General features: G+C 31.0%; 2 protein-coding genes across 2 annotated transcripts in view; one reads left to right on the top strand and one right to left on the bottom strand.

Moving 5' to 3' along the window:
• The first annotated feature begins 89 nt into the window (after positions 1-89).
• LOC128391946 (multiple PDZ domain protein-like) lies at positions 90-23,190 on the top strand. The gene is given in 25 exon segments (XM_053351913.1): positions 90-668; positions 5,090-5,717; positions 5,796-5,927; positions 6,728-6,959; positions 7,081-7,550; positions 7,773-8,390; positions 8,526-8,762; positions 10,884-11,006; positions 11,359-11,653; positions 11,847-12,048; positions 12,116-12,250; positions 12,931-12,951; positions 13,138-13,559; positions 14,425-15,335; positions 15,337-15,348; positions 15,420-15,501; positions 19,417-19,613; positions 19,690-19,784; positions 20,393-20,519; positions 20,617-20,675; positions 20,677-20,788; positions 20,855-21,005; positions 22,016-22,179; positions 22,251-22,676; positions 22,968-23,190. Coding segments are annotated over 25 exon segments (6,405 nt in total). The 5' UTR covers positions 90-216; the 3' UTR covers positions 23,070-23,190.
• The window catches only part of LOC128391942 (histidine-rich protein PFHRP-II-like), a 13,045-nt gene continuing 12,160 nt past the window's right edge, over positions 23,147-24,031 (bottom strand). Inside the window, exon 2 of the mRNA XM_053351904.1 lies at positions 23,147-23,977. Within this exon, the coding sequence (XP_053207879.1) occupies positions 23,202-23,977 (776 nt within the window). The 3' untranslated portion in view covers positions 23,147-23,201. The remainder of the gene's footprint in view (positions 23,978-24,031) is intronic.

The following is a 24,031-nucleotide window of genomic DNA, read 5'->3' as shown; positions in this document are numbered from 1 at the left end:
AGAGTAAATAGTTGAAGGAAAATCCACCAGACGGCGCGAAGAAAAAAACGTAAAATTCTTTTGTTGCTTAGCAACTTTAACACAAGAAGATTTTTTTTTGTTTCGTTTTTGTGTGTTGATTGAAAATGTTGTTTTATTTTCACTATTAACTACTTAATAATTAACCATTAATTAAAGTGTTATGTATTATATTGTAATGGTAATTTGATTGGAGAAATGAAAATGACCTCGACAACTATCACCAGCAGCAGTAGTAATAATAGTAGCAGTGGTTCTGGTTTTGTTAATAACAACAATGATGTTGAAAGTAATGGTATTGGTGTTAAAGCAAAGGAAATTGAAACCATTGCCAAATTTTTACAGAATATTAAAAATTCACCCAATCTAATTGGTGGAAATGGTGGACCAAACGAGGATCAATTACGTAAAGATATTGAGATGATAATCAATGTTCTCCAGTGTCCAGTATTTGGTTCTATTGTTACCGTAAAGGAATCTCTGGATAAGCTTAAAAGTGAATTAATTAAACATCCATCGATTCTACCTCTTGATTTTGACATTGTTTCGGAAACTGGACAACTAATTTTAAACATTCCAACCGGCGGTAATCCTAATGGCGGTGCAAGTACAAGTTCAAGTGTTAACGATACTAATGGTGATGGTAAAAGGTTAGTTCCATTTTGAAGAAGAAAAAAATTTATCCCTTTTTTTCGCTCTTCCATCTTATTGATTTTCTATTGATAGTTGAAAAAAACAAAAGAAACAAAGAAAAAGTAAAGAGAAAAGGAAAACAAGAGTAATTAGTCTTCTTTTTTTCGCTTTATCTTCTCTTCACTAAATATGTTCAGCCCAATTTTCTACATTTCATCATCTTCCTCATCTTCCCTTTTATATTCCTACCTTGTCTACTTTTTATCCATCAATTTTTACTATCTAATTACATTATCACCAAGTTAATTTCTCCACCATGAAGTTATCAGCATTATTAACTTGATGAATTATTAGTTCAACCTTTTCTCATCAATTTTATTTGTATATCATTAAATTGCATGTCACAACCATTTATTTCCAATTGGGTTTGGTTGAAACAATGTCAATCATATGAATTATACACGATAAATGACATAGAGAGAGAAAAAGGTGATTCAAGACTTAATTTCAAGAATAGAATAGAATAGAATTATAATAATATTCTTATTCTATTCTAATAGTTCTGATCCTCTGTACCTTTCATTTTCTCCATGTTACCTTACCCTAAATGCATCATTAGCATTACATTTCTAATTATCATTACCTTATTATTCTTATCTTTTAATAGCATAGATCAATTTTCTCTCCTAAAAGGGTGTTTCTTTTTCTTAATCACCTTATGGTTAAGATAAGCTCACTTTTCCATCATCTTTAGAATAGAATATGAAAAGAAAGAAGAAAAAAATTCCAAGATATTCGTTCCAATACACTAGTGACATCTATCGAATTCAATATTAGACATTGAGATATTCTATTTTCTTTCTGTTGGAAAAATTATAAGAATTAAATTGTTAAATTTAACTAAATAATTAATATTTAAGTTGTGTTTTATCATAAAAATTGAAGTACTAAGTGTGGAGATCAAAATGAATACAAATAATCAGGTAGGTTCAGCAAGACAGAATACTCTGAGACAGAATACTGAAAAACACGTTTCTTATGTGAACTATGACACCAACAACTTCTCGACAGAATACTTTTACCTTCCCCTATTTTACAGATCCACCACCTGAATTATATGAACAATATACTAAAATGAAAGATCAAATGTCTAAATTGTTTAAAAAAGGATTAATTGATTAATTTTTTATTTATTTATTTATTTATTTTCAATTGTAAACAAAATGAAAATTTTTTGCTTTGTATTCTCTATCATTCGGTGGCTCAGATGACCGATCGAGAGCAGCACTTGAGGCTGCTCAGTCTTCGGACGACTGTAATTAGTCACCTCTTGGAGGATCAATAAATTTCTGTCAATTGGTTCATTAAAATCCTATGGAAATTAATTGGTTACTTTAATTGGATTATAAAAGAAAATTATCTTGATATTCTGATATGAAGATGATTCGAGATGAAGTTCATTCAATTGTAATATTTTCTTCTTTGTTTCTTTTTATAATCAGTTGATTGTTTCTCAAAGATAAAATCTAATTGGTTAATAATATTACTAATATTTTAATTGATGATTAGACTTTAAAGGTCGATGATGATATTTTTCTAATATACACCAATCAGTATCTTTAAGTGTTTAGTGTTAAGTTTATTTCTGTTGATTGCCCATTATTTTAGCAAATTAACGGATGTAAACAGTCAAAGAATATTAAGAAGAAAAAAACTTCACATAATCATTATAATCACTATTCACATACACTTAAATTGTTGTTTCTTATTGTTTTTTTTTGTTCTTATTCCCAAATCAAAGGTGATCTTGGTGAAAATTTTCTCTCTTCCTCTATTCAAGTTGATTTGATACAAGAATCATCAATAAACAAGAAATAATAATAATAATAGTAACTACATTATCTCTATTGTTAGATTATAATTCATTGATTGTTAACCTGCTACTTACTTTCTATCAACTAATGTACCTTTATTTACCTGTTTCCATCTTAATACAGTAATAACGATCATCATAATGGATCATTGTAATACCTTGTATGTGAATATTATCAAATTGTTATTTAATCATTTTAACTTGACTCGAGTAAAAGCTTCGTTAGATTAGATTGAGCATCATTGTTGAAGATAATATTGTGATTGATAGTATTTTCTAAAGGTAGAATTTGAATTTACATGAGAAATTATTTGTTCTATTTTAACTTTTCAATCAAATCTCTCTGGTCTTTTAATATGAATTTCTTCAATCTATCACTTTTCTTTATCCTTTTTCCCTTTTCCTCATCTCCTAAGGAATAAATTCAATTTTCTTTTCCCATAATCTATTTAAATCTATTTATCATCTCTTCAAATCATCTTGATCGTCAATCATTTCCCTTTCTCCCCTTAATTGTTACGAAAAAGAAAATCATATCAACTTTTCTTATTGTTTCCCCATTGCCGTTGATACACTCACTAACTAAATTAAGTTAATTATCTAGAAAATCGTAATTATTTTTGCTTCCAGCTTCTCTGTATTCAAGGCATCACCATCTTATTCATAAATTTATGTATATTTATGTACATTTGCAATTCAATTATCATTGCAAATACCATGTAAATCTCATTGAAAAAACTTACACGTTCAGGGTCTCAGAATATATTTCATGATATAAATAATTTCTTCATTTCTATTGATACAAAGATTACCCTGAATCTTTTCAGCTGATAATCAAAACTTGAAATATTCATACACCCAAAAAGTTAACATGTTATTATTACAATAATTTCCAGATTAATGTAAAAAAAGGTGTAATATCAAACTCCCAATAATTATTTATTTAGATATTTTCAATGCTCTTTCCATCTCAACTGAAACTATTCATTTATTTATCACTTATTCCGGTTCTTTATATGGTTGTTATTATTTTCACCTTTCCCTCTCCCCCTGATACCAGAAAAAAAACTATTCAGCATTTTTACTGAACAGTCTGAGCATCATTCTGAATAAAATTGGATCGATAAAAAAATCGAGAGACAGTTGATTGCGTAAAAAATGTTATCATAATTTTTTGGCGCAAAATCTGTTGTTATCAAATATATATTGTCTCTTACCAGTGCTGCCAATATCATGTAGATGAATAGATTTATAATATCATGATGATGGAACCTGAATAGACCAGAGAGAAGGCGCACTAACATGATTCAGGGAAAATTCTGTCCAAGATTCTGTTCCAATTGAATATAATACACTTTCCGATTCAACTAATCGTGTCTCTACCAATGTTTTCTTCATTCATTTTCATCCAGCAAACTCACTCAACTTAATCTCTCCTTCTCTCTCTCTCTCTCTCTCTCTCTCTCTCTCTCTCTCTCTCTCTCTCTCTCTCTCTCTCTCTCTCTTACTCCCAATTTTTATCCTCTTTTCTCTTTCTTGCATTTAAATCATCAAAATTTAGATCAACCTTTTTGTGTGACTATTTCCCATTTAAATTATTCCAAGTGAAATCTAAATCATTCATCTTCCATTTTATAAATCAACCTACGATTTACTAATTGTTCCCATTGTTTTTTTTCTGCCTGATTCTTTCCCAGGCTATTCTCTTTGTCTACTTTGTTTTCCTTTTCTTCATCCTCATCATTCCCAGTGTTCCCATCTTCTTCATCATCCATGACTGACAATTCGCTATTTATTTTCTTTCTCCTTCTCTTCTTACTTGTCGCTGGTTATCCAGTTTACTTATTAACTGTCACTTCTTATATTTGATTCTAATTAATTGATTAGTTTTCCTAATTGTGTGTTTTAATCTTCTCTCTCTATTAATCTATTAATTCAACATCTAACCACCAACAATAATGTTATGTTGTTTTAGTCAACGTTATAATTATTACATTAGCTACTATTATTATCATTGCTATTACTATCATTATCTAAATTATGATTAACCACTAATCTATTCAAATGTGAATTAATTTATCACTAATCTAATAGTTATCCTTTCTAGATAATCATTATCCTTTGTATCCCCTTGTTTATTTATTAATTATCAGCATGCAATTACTTTGGGTACACTTACTCAAGCATCACCTTTTAATGTCTGATTTATTTTTCTAAATCCAGTCAATTAAGCCTTATTAATAATCAAACATGTACTTCATTAGCTAATCATTGTAAGTTTATGTCTTTAATTACCTACAATAATGGTAGATGATGATAATTAGCTCTTCATATTGTCATTTTTATCCAACTAATACCAATTATATTTAATCAGTGAGTTAAAAGAGGTGAAAGATATTAATCTCTGTAAATAAATAATAATCACAATCACTTTGTTCTGTTAATTAATTGTGAGTAATGGAAAAAATCCACAATAATAATTACATTATTATCTTTTACTCTAAATTGTCTCAACTTGATACTCATTAAGATTTTCTCTTTCTTTTCATATATATATTTTCTTAGGAATGACCAAAACAATGACCGCATTCTCAGCCTAGACGGTAAAATATACGAAAACTGTATTCCTCACCCGAAAGGTATTGATTTACTCTCATCGAAAGGTGTCCACGATTCCATAGGTAACCTTAATCGATCAACATTCCTGGACGAGAAACTTGTCACCGGAGATTTCAATCTCAGTTCAGATGATCCCAATGTGATTGATGAGATCCTTGAGAACGACAATAAAAAATTAGGTCAACAAGATATGGTAGTTTCAACTGAATGGGCTCAAGTGGAGTCTATTGATTTAATTAATGAAGAAAGTGGCCTTGGATTTGGTATTATTGGAGGTCGATCAACCGGAGTTGTAGTTAAAACCATATTACCTGGAGGAGTAGCTGATCGAGATGGTCGATTGCAAATTGGTGACCATATACTTCAGATAAATGATGTTAACCTTAGAGGAATGAGCTCAGAACAAGTCGCTCAGGTACTTCGAATAGCTGGAACTGATGTTCGTTTAATAGTTGCCCGACCAATTGAACCATCTTCCGATGTCCATGTACTCCAAAGCAGTGGACCAGCAGTACCAACCCGTATATTGAATGATCCTGAAGCTGTTGAACGTCATTTAGCTTTATACCATCAGGTAATTAAAAGTTCAATCAAAGAATAATCAATTTCTAATTTAGCGTAATTATTTATCTTCTATACTTTTTATCTTTAGCAAATTTCTGGCTCTATTGGTTCCATAAATTCAGTTCCTTCCATCTCAGCATTCCCACCCATTCCATTCAATGATTCAGAATCTGGTTCAGTACCAACAATGAGCGAATCCAAAACCAAGCTCAATATTGAGGTAAAAATTATCTACAATTAATTACTAATTAAACAATTTTAAACGAATCAGCATTAGAAAAATGTTTCAACTGTCAGAAATCCAATAGATTTATATGATAATCGATAACATTACTAATTGCTGGATACATTAACTAAATTAAGTCTTACAACTTTGTTAGTCTATTTTCGCATGGTAAAAATATTCATTTATCGTTTGTTAAATTAACTTGACGATAATGTCAACAAGTAATATCAATCAATATGGTTGTTTTTTTGTCAGAGTAATTGTGGAAACAATAATAGAGACAATTTTGATTAGCATATTAACAATTTATTGATTTCTCTCAAATAGTTTTCTACTTTTTCTTCCTGTACTTATATAATTGGATCGATTGATTCAAATAGGATTTATTCATTAATCTAAACTTTCCACCATAATTGTATAAGCTAATTACCTTTTGTGTTTTAAATTAATTAGCATTTATTTTTAATTGAAATCAATCCTAATTAGAATCCCTGTTCAAACATTACTACTGATTAATATTTCAATTATATGGACATTTGATTGTCACGAAAACAAACAAATTGACTAATTAACATTGAATTTAATTTAATCAGACACGCATAAAACATTATAACAAATAATTAATTCCTAACGATTTAATCAATTAGTTTGCTACATGATTGACCACTAGCGAGACTATTTCAATTTGAATCCTAATATTTTCATCAATATTATTTCTTTGATTTTTCGATTATATTTATTTTATATTATCTTATGATCTGTAACTAATCTGATTTCTTAATCTTCTTATTCAGGATCATACTGAATCGAGTTTATATCGAAGTGAAAGAAACAGCCATTCAATGGATGCTATTCAATTACCTGTTAAGTCAAATTCTGAGCCATTCATTCAATTACAAACTCACTTATCGTCATTAGATAGTAAACTGAACTTGGATCTACCAGAGATGGAAACATTTGAAGTTGAATTAGTTAAAGATCAACAAGGATTGGGAATCACCATCGCAGGTTACGTTTGTGAGAAAGGTTTGTTTTTCTTTCCGTATCAATTACCTATTCTATTGATTAGTTTGATCAATAATTAACTGGTTGCAGTATTTAAATTATTAGTAATCTCTATTTTGTTTACTATCTTTTTTCTAAACAGAGGAGATCTCGGGTATTTTTGTTAAGAGCATTGCTAAAGGTAGTGCTGCTTTTTTGTGCCAAAAAATTGCAATTAATGATCAAATAATTGAGGTTGATGGTCGATCACTTTATGGTTATACAAATCATCAAGCAGTTGAAGTACTTCGTAACACTGGTAAGATCGTTAAATTGAGACTTGCCCGTTACTTGAGAGGTACCAAATACGAGCAACTTCAACAGGCCATTTCTGACGCTGACATGGAACCTCCGCCAGCTCTTCCTCCCATGTTAAGAGCCAACAAAACGACAATTCAGGTTCAAAGTGGCAGTTATGTTAATGATGATGTACAAGATTCAGTTTTTTCATCTCCATTGATTGCTATTAATAATAATAACAATCAAATTCCGTTTATTCCTCCCTTGAATTTAGCCGTTGAAACTGCACTAATTAAAAAATGGTCAACAATATTAGGACCTGAGTATGAGATTGTTGCTCAGATTAGAAAGTTTGAAGAAGGTGGAGGTTTAGGAATTTCCTTGGAAGGTACCGTTGACCTGGAAGATGGTAAAGCCGTGAAACCTCATCACTATTAATCAGAATAACGGTCTTTTGAAAAGTGGCGATGAAATACTCGTTTATTCCTCCTTGAATTTAGATGTTGAAACTGCACTAATTAAAAATGGTCAACAATATTAGGACCTGAGTATGAGATTGTTGTTGCTCAGATTAGAAAGTTTGAAGAAGGTGGAGGTTTAGGAATTTCCTTGGAAGGTACCGTTGACCTGGAAGATGGTAAAGCCGTGAAACCTCATCACTACATTAGAGCGATTCTATCAGATGGACCTGTGGGTGTTAACGGTCTTTTGAAAAGTGGCGATGAAATACTCGAAGTTAATGGTAAAGAATTGCTGAGATTAAATCATGGTGATGTTGTGCCTCTTCTCAAAGAACTGCCAATGAATGTGTGCATGGTTTGTGCTCGTGAAAAGATGCCAAGTAACCTTCCCTCACCCCAGTTAGATACAGTCGATCTAATGAGTGCCAATGAAAATTTACATTCCGCCAAACCATTAAATTACCCTCGATTACAACATGAGAGTCACAATCAAATGATGGGTAATACAACAACAATCTCAGGTGATCGACTAGTCAAAGCGAAATCAGATGGATCTCTTGCCATTGGAGTATCGAATTCTGTTGATTTAGCAAAGATGAAATCTCGTTCATTGGAACCATTAACTGGACTTGCGATGTGGAGTAACGAAGTTCAAGTTATCGAACTAATTAAAAGTGATCGTGGTTTAGGCTTCTCTATTCTTGATTATCAGGTAAACAAAAAGATTAACAATTATCTTGATACAGATTTTGATGTTGTATTTTTTTTATAATTCTTTTTTGTTTTGATGTTAATTTGTATTTTTTTTATTTTATTTGCCCATTTCCTTTTAATCATTTACTTGAAGGATCCGGTTAATCCTCAAGAAACTATCATTGTTATCCGAAGTTTGGTTCCGGGTGGATTTGCTCAACAAGATGGTCGATTAATACCTGGAGATCGATTGCTGTTCGTTAACGATATCAGCCTTGAAAATTCAACTCTCGATGTTGCTGTTCAAGCTTTGAAAGGGGCACCTCGAGGTGTTGTCCGGATTGGTGTTGCTAAGCCCCTTCCTCTTCCAGAAAGCTCAAGCTCTTCCCAGGTGAGTGACACTAGTCGTTATGTCACTCGATCCATTCCACCACCACCTTCTTGGGGAGAGAGGGGCTTAGATTCGTCCATCAGTAACCAGTATAGTGGTAACTGCAAACACTCCTCATATCATCAACTACCATCTTACACCTAAAGAAAGAAAAGAAAGAAAAGAAAGAAGAAAAAATATCCCAAGAAACATTCAAGCAAAAAGAATCAAAGAAAAAAAAAGACCCAACAGTTTACATTCTGTAGACCAAATCAATCAATTGATCAACAGCAATTGACTGATCAGTATTCCATCATTACTTATTGTTTAAATCTCTATGAAAGTAATCTCTCTCTCTCTCTCTCTCTCTCTCTCTCTCTCTCTCTCTATTGGATACAAATTAGGGTAGTTCATATAATCATGACAATATGAAGAGCTAATTAAAAAACCTCGAGCTTTTAAATTTAATTTTTGATTGTTATTTATCAATTCTTAGTTAGGCTTAAATTGTGCTACAATCAGTATATTTGAGAGACTTTTCCTCTCAAAAATGATCAACTCGAATATCAAATCTAATTAGCTTTCTTCTTTCTCATTTTCCTATCAATTAAATTAACTAATTACCCTAAGAACAAACATAAATCAAACCAGCCTTTAGTATAAGAGATTACATTATAATCTTTTTGTCAGATCAATTATTCAAAATTCTTAATCAAGAGTTAATACAAAACAACAATTAATCATCACTATTCAAGTAACATGATAAATAATCAGAATCAACAATTATCCCTATTAAAACCTGAGCTAAATTCACTCCCTGAGTCTCAATACAAGTAACACTCCAGTTTAAATTCACACAAGACTTTCACAAAACTCACTTTTGATTATCTTAATTGTTATTATCCAGAGCTGAGATGAAATTTGATGAAAATGAAGATTCACAGAACTTTGCTAATTACGTTAATTTTTACATTGAAATCTCCCTTTTAATCTCTCACTCTCACTTATCATCCACTTGATCATTTTCTCACTATTCTTCAGTCAATCAAACGATAACATTGCCTTTCGTGTTTACTGAAGTATCAAAGCTTTTTCTCATCATCTTTATCATCTTGGCTCTCTTTTTTTCTCTTACATCTTATTCAAGAATCTTTTTCTCTATCTCAACTTGTTCATGATGAATCTTGTTACTGAACAATTTCAATCGATAATTATAAGATCATAACAACAATAATAACAATAAGAAAGTTAATGAATCTCAGGAAGATTATTATGATTCAAGAATTAGCCTCAATTCTTGATTACTGAAACTCTGCTCAAAAATGAACAACAATTTAGGTTAATTGTAATATTTGTTTGCATTTATTATTATGATGAAATTGTGAAATAACAACAATCAATGATGAAACATTTTCATCATTTTCCAATTTCATCTTCTACAAGGAAATAATTAATTTTTCCTCTTCTCTGGTATTAATTGAATTACTATTTAATCACTGTTATTATTGTTATTGCTGTTGCTTATGATTTGATGGAGAAAATTGATTTTGATGATCAACTAATTGCTACGTCCAAACTTTTTGATCAATCACTCGACTCAATTATTATTATTACTATTTACTGGATATTAACAGTTTCTATCTCAATTGGAATCTCTAATTTTGTTTTTCTTCCTCCTCTTTAATTGCTGTGAACAAATTGATTCTTTCAACACAAAATGATTGATAATAAAATACCAATTAACTAATTGTCATGATTGTCCAACCAAATCCTCACTGATAATCCAATCCCTTTAATCACATTTTGGACAATAAAACAATTGATTATGTTTATGTTTCTAATTGATTGGAAAAAGAAATTGATTTGATTCTTATGAAAAATAATCAACTAATAAATTCAATTAATTGATAAAATCTCTTAATTACTGATGATCGAAGTCTCTCTCTCTCTCCCCCTCTCCCTCAAAATATAAATTAACGTGAACAATTAAGAAAATTTTCGTGATTTATTGATTCATATTCTCGGTTAATTAACCACCATCTTGATTTACTTATCGAGTGAACAATTAACTTGATATTAGACTAATTGTTTTCCTTAATTATTATGATTATAAATATGAAATATTATTATTATTATTTACAGTCTAAATTGTTATTGGAGTCGAACGATGTTAAATTGTATCATAAAGGAAACAATCAACAATCAATTAATTCCAGTGTTAATTCAATTGAGCCATTCAATGAAGATGGAGTTGATAATTTAAAGGTTTGTTGATTAACTGGAATGATTAATCCCTAATCAGATACAATTGATCGCAATCAGATGATAAATTTAAATTACAAATCATTTTGTTTCCCTTAATCTCATCATCACAATTAACTGCAATTCATTTGTTAATTTATTTTAAAGTTAATTTAGTTATCATTTAATTTGCGCTCAAACATTTGCCACATTAGATGATTGTAATTGTAATTTACTATTCATCTATTGCTTAATTTGCTAATTGCTAATCGTTGATTTAGTTATTAATTTGATTTCTTTTCTTTTTCGCTGACTTTTTTTTTTGATTTCTTTCGTTTTTCTTTTTCTCTTTCACTTTTAATTGTTTCTATTTTAGGAGCTTAATAATAATCATCATGACCGTAATCCACCATCAGTAATATCATCAAGCATTGGATCAATTCCAGATCGTTTAATTCATTCAGCTCCACCCAATTCACTTCCTTTTTCACCTTTTATTTCCGGTGATTCAATTCTAATCTCATCTGATTCAAGATCATCAACACCCCTGGATTTTGGTCTTAACTCTCGGACACCGAGTGAGAATATCGATCCGAGTATTTCATTGATTATTTCACTTCCATCAGCTCTGGAAAGGACAATTAGAATCAGAAAAGGCAACGATCCCCTTGGTAAGTAAACAATCAACTTAATCATTATCAACACGATGATAATTGTCTGTCACAATCAAGGTTAAGATACAATATCAAAGCTGATTGAACACGAAAGGCAAACATTATCGATGAAAACAAAGAGCAAAAAAAAATCTATCTTAATTGTGTTAATCATATTTCCACTTTCTCAATTTTCTAATTGTTGAATTAGGTCTTACTTTGGAATTAGCTGATCGTGGTATCAACGGAATGACGATTAAATCACTTGCCCATCATGGAGCAATTTACAAAGATGGACGAATGCAAATCGGCGATTATCTTGTAGCAATTAACAATGAAAATCTCCGTAATATCACCAACTCTCAAGCTCGAGCGGTGCTTCGTCGAGCCCAATTAGTTAGCACCGATATAAGGTACTTATATCAACTCGATTGATTGAACAAATTAAACTCTAAAAATTGTTTTTCTCTAAATTCTCAGTCTCAAATACGTTCCGGCTGAAGATGTTTCCGTTCATAAGCAATCGGCTTTACTCGCTATGCAACACAATCAATTACCTTCCAAAGGAAGAGAATCACCTTTACTTTGCCTGATTCGTCGGACTCCCTCACCGAGGTACATTTACCTTGTCATCATTTATTATCATCTCGATGATCATCTTGATCATCTTTCTTTGGTTTCACCCTATCATCACAATTTAATCTAATTTTAAATAACCTTTTGCTATTTATCTTAACATTTACCTTGCAGGCTCTCAATGAAAATGATTCACTTTGTATCATTGATTTAGTTTCATGATTTTGATAGGATTCCTTATTTTCTCACTTTCACTCCCACTCTTCCTTGTCTTCCTCTTTATCTTCATCATCATCTTTGATCCTTTTTCCTATTTTCATGAAAAGAATTATCCTTTTTTCCTCTTTCTCATTGAATCCATACAATTTTAGTTTTTCATCTTTTTCCTTTAGATCTTACGATTTATTTTCTTTCAATTCGATGACAACCTAATTTCTCAGCTCTCCCACTGTTTAACTCCTTATCTTCCTTGTCATCACACAAGATTTTCTCATCATCATCATCATCATTATCATCACTTTCCAATCATTTCCCGTTTTCATATTAACCAAGGTTGTCATTTGCTCTCCAATCAATTTAATTCTGTTTTCCTGTCATTCACAATTAAATGTCTTTTAAAAGCTTCAATTTTCACCTTCATCCTATTCATAAATTTAATTTTCTCATCAACAATTAACAACAATTATCTTTCTCTTTCTCTCTAATTTGCTAACCAAAAGGAGGTATCCTAAATACTATCGGTAGGCTTCAATTTAACTCCAAGTCAAATGATTAATTGTTATATTTTCATCACTTAGATTATTTTTTTTTATATTGATTAGTTTATTTGTGTTTAAATTATGAAAAAAATTTTACTTCTTGATTTACTAATTGTTTTCTTTTGTTTTTCTTTCTTTCTCTCCCATTGATTAAATCTAATTAATCAGTTCACCTTATTTTGGTTCTCGTCGAAGTGAAAGTGATTCAGATGATAATCTAATTTCTTCGGACACTCTTGTTCAATCATCTTGCCCACAATTAAATTGTAAACAATCAACTTGTTCCTTGGATAAAAGTAAAGCTGATTCACCAGAAGTTCATTCATCTTCACCTGAGATCTCAATTATACAACAACCACCATCAAGTTATTCACACACTCAACTTTCCTCATCATCAGTTAATCTTTCCCATCATCATAATCATCATCATCACCTTCATCAAGGACCATCAACAATGACGGAAATTGATTCACTACAATCAACATCTTCCAATACTTATATTGTCAATAATAATACTACTGAATCAGCTGATTGGCTCAATAAAAATAGCATATCAAGAAGTGCTTCCAGCGATATAACCAAAGCACAAGGTTGTTATTTTGGTTTCAACTGAATTAAATCAAATCATCTTATCTCCATCTCTTCTCAATTGTCAACATTAATCATCCAAACGAAACAATTAACCAAACTAATCAAACACATTATACATCCTTAAAAACTACTAATCTTTTCCCCTAATAACTTAAATTAAATTGTTATAACTAAACCTTAATCTCTCTCTCCCCCTCTCTCTGTGGTTAGCGATCAAAATATTACAATTAATTTTTTCCTCTCTCTAAATATTAATTACTAATCAATTCTTTATCCTTAATGATTAACATTCAGCTAAATTAACTCATTAATAATATTATAATCAATTGATTCTTTGGTTATTTTAAACTTTGTTATTTGTTTTATTTTGTTTTTATTTCCTATTTCAGATTTGTGATTAATTTCAGTTTGATTAGTTTCCAATTATTTGATTAATTTGTTTTCTCAACAATTAATTGTTTATCTCGTATTTAGGTTTACTAACAATTTTTCAATTATTATTTGATTTTGATTAATTTGTTTTCTCAACAATTAATTGTTTATCTCGTATTTAGGTTTACTAACAATTTTTCAATTATTATTTGATTTTGTCAACAATTAGTATTTTTTACCTCACAATTTTCATCAATCTAATTGTTCACCTTCCAGTTTTACACAACAATTTAACTAATCAAATGAAAAACCAATTCATTAACTGTTACATTTAAAGTACAACAACAGTTAATTAGCTGATTAATAATCTTGGCTACTGAAAATTTTTGGATGGTTTTTGTTTGATTGTTAGATTGTTATAATCAATGTTGATCTAACTTGATTAGTTACCATTTAATTTGATTGTTGTTTCATTGTTTATCCTTATTACAGAACCACAAGTGCCTACAAGTGAGCTTACATCTTTTAATTGTCAACTTGGTTTATCATCTCGAAGTCAATCAGCTGTTAATTTGTCCAATAGCAATACAACATCGTGTTCAAGTTTAACGACCTTCACAAATACCGGATCTTGTACATTATCCCGTCAATGGTCAGCACCTCGAACTATTAAATTAATCCGTGAAACCGATCAAGGTCTGGGTATATCAATCGTGGGTGGTAAGGTTGACCTTTTTAACGTGTCCCCAGGTCACTCTACTAGTGGTATTTTCGTGAAAAACATTTTACCAGGTTCAACAGCGGCTAAAAGTGGCCGTTTAAGGAGAGGTGATCGTATCCTCGAAGTTGGTGGTGTTGACCTGCGTGATGCTACACACGACGAAGCTGTTGAAGCGATAAGAACAGCTCAAAATCCGATAACTCTATTGGTACAATCTTTACTTCCAGTGCCAACGGGATTCATGATGGACAGTGATCTTACCGAAAATATTGACTCCTCTTCCGATGCCACTCTTGCAGCGATCACTTCGGTCGCTGATGAAGATCCACCATCTGAACGGGAAGAACTTGAATCAATATCATTACCAAAATGTACCACTGAATCACTTAAGCCCATTCAAGGTTGGATTCCACCTCGAACACCTTCACCAGTGGTCATCCAAGCTGGACTTGATGATGAAGCACTACAAGAGAATCAAGCTCAAGTGGAACAAGCTCGAATCTCTGCCCTCAAGGGCGATAAACACGATAAAGACGATGAACCCACCGAGGAGATGGAGGTGGTAACCAAAAAATTGAATAAAATCAAAACCGTTTCTTTAGCTTCGGAAACGACTGAAGATTCAGAATCAGAAGAAGAGGAAATTAATGTTAGAGACACAAAAGGAAAAGTTTTCTCATCCAAAAGGAGTCGAGGTAAACAATTAAATCAATCATTCCAACAACAATCAGTTAATTGTTTCAATTTACCACCTTAAATGTTTCAGATCGACAGGACCAGCGCTGGGAACGTGAAACTTGCTCCTGGAGAAGTGGATGAAGAGGAAGATGAATTTGGTTATACTCCAAGTAAGTCGATTTACTTTTAATTGTTCCCATTGATTGTGATAAATTTAGTTCTGTAGCATAAATTAAATTACTCAAATAATCTGTTATTTAACTTTCCGACAATCAAGTCTAACTTTTAGTAACACGAAAATGTCAAACCATTGGATTGATTTACTTTTTTACCCTTCAAATGATATATTGAATGAGTTGATTGTGATTTGATTACGATTATCATGTAAATTGTTGTAACAATACACTAACTTGATTGAGTTAATCATTGATTGCTTTCTTATTATTGGGATTAATTTAATGTTTTCCGTTATTCATTTCCCTTTAAACTTCCTATTCTCATAATCAGCTCATCATTAGACAATTGTTACAATCAACCATCATCAACAATCATCAATCTAATCATTAACTATTACAATTGATAAGATTCAACAAATTAACTGATTTCTAGATAAAAAATCATTGATTAAATTCAAGTTACTTTGAAAATTAAAGGTTAAACAGTTAATCAAATTAGCTCAATGATTAACCCAACCGAAAGTATCACTATTTAGTTCATTGATTGTCATGTAATCAAATCGTATTTGCTTAATCATTGAAATCGTAAAAATCATTGAACAGACAAAAATTAAATCTTAATCCTTATTAATCTCTTGTTTGTTTTATTGTTAATCTCTCATTGAGGTTTTTAATTTGATTAAATTTTCACATTTCCAATTTTAATCTGAATTAATTGTTCAATTTTTGATTAACCGACAATTCAAATAATTAGACAAATGAATAAACAAAAAATATTCAAAATTAGGTCAATAGGAAATGAATTTTATTCATAACAATTAAAAACATTCACTGTGAATTATTAAATTGTTGATGGTTCGAGACAATGATAATCAATTGAGTTAATTGTTAACATGAGATTTTTTAATTGTTTCTCAAGCTCATAATTTGATTGATTGTTTGTTTTGATGGCAACATAATAAACTTAATCTTCACCATAATCAAAATTGATTCTCATGTTTTAATCCAATTAAATCATCATCATCATCATTGTAATCAATTTAAATTATCCTTTTAATTAGTATAATCTAGATAATTATTATCAATCATCATCAAAACAATGAAAAAAAATTAGATTAATTTAGTTACAACTTGATCATTTTTCTTAATTTCATTTCAATTTACTAAAAATCTTTCATCACCTTAACTAATTGTTTAAATTGCTATTGTGATCAAGCAAATTGATTAAATTTGCTCACATGGATCATATTGAACAATTAACTTAAATCAACAAGGATAAGTGTTAGTTAATTGATGATTACGTTGATATCATTTAATATAATCCTAATTCTTGCAATTGTTAATTACTTAATCATTTTTTGGTTATTTTCACTTTTTATTAAACAGATTCATGGTTAATTGTTGTTACAATTTAAAACACAAACATTGACATTGATTCAGTTGGAACTGATTCCAAAAGCAACTTGATTCATTTTCAAAATCATTGCCAACTAATTATCATCATAATAATTGTAACCAACAATTAACCCTAATAACAAATTATCTTAACTATAAATTAATTGAATTTATTTCTTTTACTCATCTTTTTTTTTCGCCCAACAATTAACTCAATTACAATCAAAGTTAATTTCATTACATTCTGAAAATAATCAAGTTAATTGTTACTTAAATTATTGATGATTAAATGAAAATCATTTCATCAAAGAAACTTAATATAAATAAAATTGATGTTACTTTAATTAGCTAATCAAATGGTTAATCACAATTTAAACAAAAACATCCGCTGTTAATCATGATAATAATTAAACTTGATTGTAGCTAAGTAATCAAGGGCAGTTAATTAGTAAACAACCAAGTTAATTGTAATCAAAAACAATCTTGAATCAACTTGAATTTTGCTTCATTTGATAATTAAAACTTGAAAATGAAAACTAAACGATAAACATTAAAATTAACAATCTAAATCATTATCACCATCAATTAACTAATCAGCCAATTCGCAAGTTAAACAATCAACTGTAATTAACCATAAACAAAAAACAATCAAATTAAAACATTGAATTGAAATTTTTTCAAGTGGAAACAAGAGTTTAATCAATCAAATTAACTTTAAACTGTGATTGATTATCAAAAGCGATACAATTAAATTAAAAACGATATAAAATCTAATCGATAGTTTAATCCAATACAATTAGTTAATTTATGAGAAAATCAAAATTGACAAGATGATAGTAAGATAATTGAATTTCAATCGACTTCTGAATGGAATCATTTTTATGCCAATTCATTGAAAACTGTCAATTTCATCCTCATCCTGATCATCTCATGATTCTCATCATTCTTATCATCCTTATCATCATCATTTGTGATGCTAACAGGAAGAGAAATGATGTTAAACAAGAAGATAACTCTGATTCTCTAAATGCTTATGTTACTTTTTCTCCCCTGAATTGGGTTAGTTTTTTATCCATGGTTCATGATGATAAACAGAAACATGAAGATGATGGTGATGTGGTTTGTGTTGTGTTGTTGTTGTTCATGATGATCAAGATATTCAATCACATGCGCTGATGGTTTAGGTATGAAAAGCTATTCCAACAGCAATTTACAAATGAAAACCATCTCTGTGTTCAACTTGATTCCTAATCATCATAATCAACAATCAGCATAAACATTATCATCTTCATCTTCATCTTTTCCTCTTCCTTCATCATCACCAACCTCATCCTCATCTTTATAACATCAACAATGTTTCCATTCATCTAATTAACTCATTGTGTGTGTTTAATTTTAATTAATCTTTGCTGTTGTTGTTGTTGTTGTTGTTATATTTATAATCATTAACAATGTTAAATTACTGTTGGTGACTGTTATTGTTATTAACAGTGGTATGTGTTGATTAATTGTCTTTTCATTAATTAAATTTGATTGCTCCATTTTTACTACTTTCTATCATCATTGTCGTTTTATAAACAATCAACATCCGTATCAGAATCAGTATTATAATAATTAAATCAGTTGATTATCATCTTGTAACAATAATGAACATGATGATGATACTGATGATGTAGATGATAACAGAAGATTCAATTCACCTTCATCTTCCTCATCATCATCATCTTACCAGAATCTTTTTAGTATCTCTACGATTACTATCACTCGAATCTACTACTACTACTACCACTCTCTCTCTCTCTCTCTCTCTCTCTCATCCATTCAAGTGATATACACCACCCATTATCGATCCAACCCAATTACCTTTCTCTTTCTCTCTTTTTTCATCATCATCATCATCATCTTTCCTTCTCAGTTACTCTATCTGTCTGTCTCCCTGTTAAACTCTGAGCTTCTTACTTTTTCCCATGTACATTTCCATTGTGAGCCAATAGTTGCTCAAATCTCATCTCACATATACAGAATAGAGAGATAAAACCATGGCCAAAACCAATGAGAACATTAATTGTAATAACAACAACAATTCTAATTCGGATTATTTGGGTAATTTAGTTACTACACTAATTATGGTTCCATTTCTCCCATTCAGTGATTTATTCTTTAAATATCTCATCTCACCTTTTTCTCTCCATTAATTCATTCAAATGATTTTATTTCTCTCTGTTTATAACTAACGAATTACCACCAATTTGACAACAATTTATTTTCTTTTTTTCTAATTGTCTCTCTTTGTCTTTCTCTCTCTCTCTTGATATTCTTTGTTTATTCAATCATCATCATCATTAATTCTCAATCTAATCAACTTGATCAACAAACGGATTTCCTACTCTTCATTTGTTTATTTGCTTCTGTGTATTTATTGTTGATCCCTTGGTCACTCTCTTTCTCTCTCTCTCTCTCTCTCATTTTTGACAATCATCAACAACAACATCATCATGTGTATTTTAATGACAGAAAAAGCAATCAAACGTTATGGTCAACTTGGAGGTGAAATATTAATTGTTGATCTGGTTAAAGGTATAACTGGATTAGGTTTAAGTTTGGCCGGAAATCGTGATCGTAATAAAATGTCCGTGTTCATTTGTGGGATGCATATGAAAGGAGCTGCAGCCAAAGATGGACGTATAAAAGTGGCTGATGAAATATTAGAAGTAAACAAATTGATTGTTAATACACTTAAACAATTTACTAATCATATTCTCTATTATTATTATTACTTTTCTAAAGATTAACGGTGTTGTGCTTCATGGACGATGTCACCTAAATGCCTCAGCTACAATTAAAAGTTTACCTGGACCAGTATTCAAAATGGTTTTGTTAAGGTACTTTTCTTATACTTTATTATTATTGAAAATTCTGGTCAGTAGGAAAATGATCAGATTGGACATTTAGGATAAGTGGACATCCAAATCTCAACTGTCCTTTTGTTATTGACCATCATTATCAACAAAAGAAATGTATTCAACCATGTTGATGTTGTTACTTAAAGTAGATTGACCATTGGAGTTGTCAAAATTATATTTATTTCTTACATGATGGATTATTATATTTATCTCTTATAACTGAATGACTTGATCAATTCTTGTTGATGATAAATCAGATGATCAATATTTTTTGATGGTAAATTTTCAGATTTATCATCTTGGTGAGTAGGCAGAGAGAGAGAGGAAGAGATGAGGATAATATCGATGATAGTAGCTGGTTATAAGAGTGGAAAATGGTTGAATATGAATGGAATAGACCACAAATACTCATTGAGAATAAGATGAAGAGGAAAAAAAAAGAGAAAAGGAAAACATTTTCATTGATTTTTCTTTTCTTTTCTTTTCTTACTTGTTTTCCTCTTCTCTTCGTATTTCTTTTCTACAATTGTTTGATCATTTTTCTCTCAATGGAATAACTCATCTAACCTTTTGATTGATTGTTACAGGAGAGAAGGTGCCTTAGATGAAATGGCTGTTAAGCCATTGATTCAATTTCCCGTCCATTTAGAGGAAGAGACTCTCCAAGAAAAGTACAATAAATTTCATGGAGTCAGAACGGTAACAGTTAGAAAGGTATTTACAGTTATAATGATTTTTTTTTTCTTCTTTTAATAACATTCGATTAATATATTGACTTTTCTATTGATTGATTGTAATCATCTTCTAACAGGGTAATACTGGTCTAGGAATCATGATAATTGAAGGTAAACACACTGAACTTGGTCGAGGTTTTCATTTCTGATATTCAGGAATCATCTCCGGCTGAACAAGCTGGATTAGCTGTTGGTGATATGATACTTTGTGTTAATCAAACTGATCTGGTTGGAGCGGATTATGATACTGTATGTTAATCAATCATTTTGTTGTAGTTTCTTTTGATTGTAATTTGTTTAATTGTTTACTCGCAGGCTGCATCAACCTTAAAAAATGCTGAAGGTCTTTTATCAATTGTTGTTGCCAAACCTCATAGAGTTTCCAATCGATCTGATCAAGGATCAACAGCTCAATTAAATCAGGGAGATTCAGAATCAGCTCAAAATGACCAAAAGAAAGATCAAAGTAAGTTAATTATTTCTTTACCCTTAATTACTACGATTAAGATGACATTAGGTCAATTGAATTGAGACTTAACTAACAATCTGCTAACAATAAATATTACTTTCAATTGATTGTTTATAGTTAATTGTTTTCGATAAAATTAATTGGTTTGAGATTTGATTGCTCTCTACATTGAATATGATTGCTATACAATTGATAAATTGTTCCCTTGTAATGATTTGATTATCTTATTGGAGTTAATTTTGATCCTTAATTACCCTCAATGTTTATTGCAACTTTTTTTACTGTTACAATTGTTTGCTTATTGTAATCATAAATCACTGATTAAGCTTTTTTTCTGGTTTGTTGTTTACACTATTTGAATGTTAAATTATTAACCTTTCAATCAAATCAATCAAATTTGCTCCTAATTTGATTCCTCTGCATTTACTATTGATTAGAGGGAAATTTAATCGCTCCTGTTACCCACCGGTGGGATTTTTTTTGCTTACCTTTACCTTTCTCTCATTAACACCAAGCAAATGATTATAAATGAAATCATTTTCCTATTTTTTTTACTATTGATTAGCTGAGTAAAAATATTGGAACGCTAATTAGAAGGTTAATCAGATTCAACACCAATACACAATTAAGTCTGGTGTGTAATCAAAAGATTGATTTTCGAGAGCAACTATTGATTGATTTGGTTCAATCGGTTTTTACTATTAAAAGAGATGATCGATAAATAAAAAGGCCCAGAGGGCATAGAACAATCAAATCAACTCGCAATCGAAAAATTCGCTTAATTGTTGAGTTAATTTCTATTGGACTCTAATTAGAAATCATTAGTTGATTACAATTGATTGTCTCCACTGAGGAAAATAACTTGAACCATTTCCAAAAAGAATATTTTACAAGATATGAGCGCCATCTAATTCTTAAGTTTTGCAACTTCTTTTTCCCCTGAGGCTATTAAATTGTATTAGAATTTCGAATGTCAATTTAATGATTTTGTTTTTTTTTCCTTTTAGAAAATGGAAAGGATTTACCCTCACCCGTCGGTGGGGATGAAGAAACTATCACTTTAGACCCAAATACCTGTGAAATTATTCCTGAGCGGGAAACAACTCTGGAAATTGCAAAAAAGAAAATGGGTCTTGGGTTAAGTATCGTCGGTGGTTCTGATACTCCATTGGTGAGTTTTCATTGAATTTCGATTAGATTTCAGGTTATTAAATTGTTTTTCTTTCGATCTTTTGATAACAGGGAGCCGTTATTATCCATGAGGTTTATCCTGACGGTGCAGCCGCTTTCGATGGTCGCTTGAAACCAGGAGACGTGATTCTTCAAGTTAACGATGAAAATTTACGAAACGTTCCCCACGAATTTGCCATTTCAGCCTTAAGACAAACTCCTTCCACTATCAGAATGGTTGTTTACCGAGAGGAAACTCATTCTGCGGACACTGATCTCTATGAAATCATGGACATTGAACTGTACAAAAAGCTTGGAAAAGGTTTAGGTTTAAGTATCGTTGGTCGTAAAAACGGTCCCGGTGTCTATGTTTCCGAAGTGGTAAAAGGCGGAGTCGCCGAAGCTGATGGAAGGCTACTTCAGGGTGACCATATACTTCAAGTCAATGAACATGATCTCAGAAATGCAACTCACGAACATGCAGCAGCTATTCTTAAGGTACTTTCGCCTTAATCTCTCATGTAAATGCCTTCGAATTCCCAAATAATTGAACATCGAGAAAATCGAAAGTCGAGGAAAAGAGTTAAATTGTTCATCTATCGCACGTAATTATCGAAGATGAATAAAACTTGATCAGTTCAAATTTTTCTCTTTTTTTATTTTCCATATTAATACAAATTCTATTTTGATGAAAGTCGAAGGCATTTATCATGTTAATTGTAATAACCGAAATACTTTTTTCTTCATAATTAACTAATATTTTATTTATTTATATTTGAAAACTCTTAGACTACGATTGGTAAAATAACCATGAAAATTGGAAGACTGAAAACTGGAATCCGTTTAAGTCATAGCGGTGAAAAATCAAGTTCAGTAAACAAATTTTCTTAATTAATTCTAATTGTTTAAAATTAATTATATGTTGAAATGTTTTCGTTTACCTGTTTCACGTCGCTGAGAAAAAACAATTGGAAAAAGAAAGGAAACTTTATTACATTAATTATTAATTTGATTATGATTAATTTACATATATTCATTTCCATATCCAACCGTCGCTGTGCCATAAGCAGCAGTCGCTGTACCATAAGCAGCCGTTGCTGAGCCATAAGCAGTGGTCGCGTTGTAATTGGCATCAATTGCATGAGGATGAGTTGAAAAATCGTATCGACTCGTTGATGGCCAATGCATTTCGGGTGCAGTCATTTGGGTTAATTCAAATCCACCACATTGATTGAATCTTGCAGCGGCCGCCGCTGCAATGGTAGCTGTTGGAGGCGGTGGAGGCGGAGGTAGCAATAGTGAACTATATTGAGCTGCTGCTGAGGGAGTAGCGGTAAAATCATGCATCGTCGCGGCACTTGCAGCTCTTGCATGATGAGAATATGAATAATGTGACCAAGCTGAAGCAGCGGCTGAAGCAGCAGCCGAAGCCGCATTGGTATTGGTATTGGTATTTATATTTGTATTTGTATTATTATCACTATTGTCACTGGTGTTACTTGATGAGGTGCTGCTACCGCTACTGTTTATAACAATACCTCCTCCTACACCCTGAAGGTTATGTGAATTATGGTGCAATTGATGATGATGTGGGTGGGTATGTGCATGATGATGATGAGGATGATGTACAGGATGATGATAAGGATGATGATGGACTGAATGATGAACTGGGTGGAGTTGACGATGATGATGAACTAGTTGAGTGTGATGTTGATGATGATGATGATGATGATGATGAAAACCATTTGCATTCCGAAATGATTGAGGTAAATTACGATCACTCCAAGAAGCTTCAATTTCTGTAATAATCAAATAGAAGAAGAAGAAAAAAAAAGTCCATTGATTAACAATTA

Source organism: Panonychus citri, unplaced genomic scaffold (genome assembly GCF_014898815.1).
Source record: "Panonychus citri isolate SS breed McGregor unplaced genomic scaffold, ASM1489881v1 Contig00135, whole genome shotgun sequence".
Taxonomy (NCBI): domain Eukaryota; kingdom Metazoa; phylum Arthropoda; class Arachnida; order Trombidiformes; family Tetranychidae; genus Panonychus; species Panonychus citri.
Note: the sequence above shows the minus strand (reverse complement) of the source record. Positions and strands in the feature narration are given on the sequence as shown.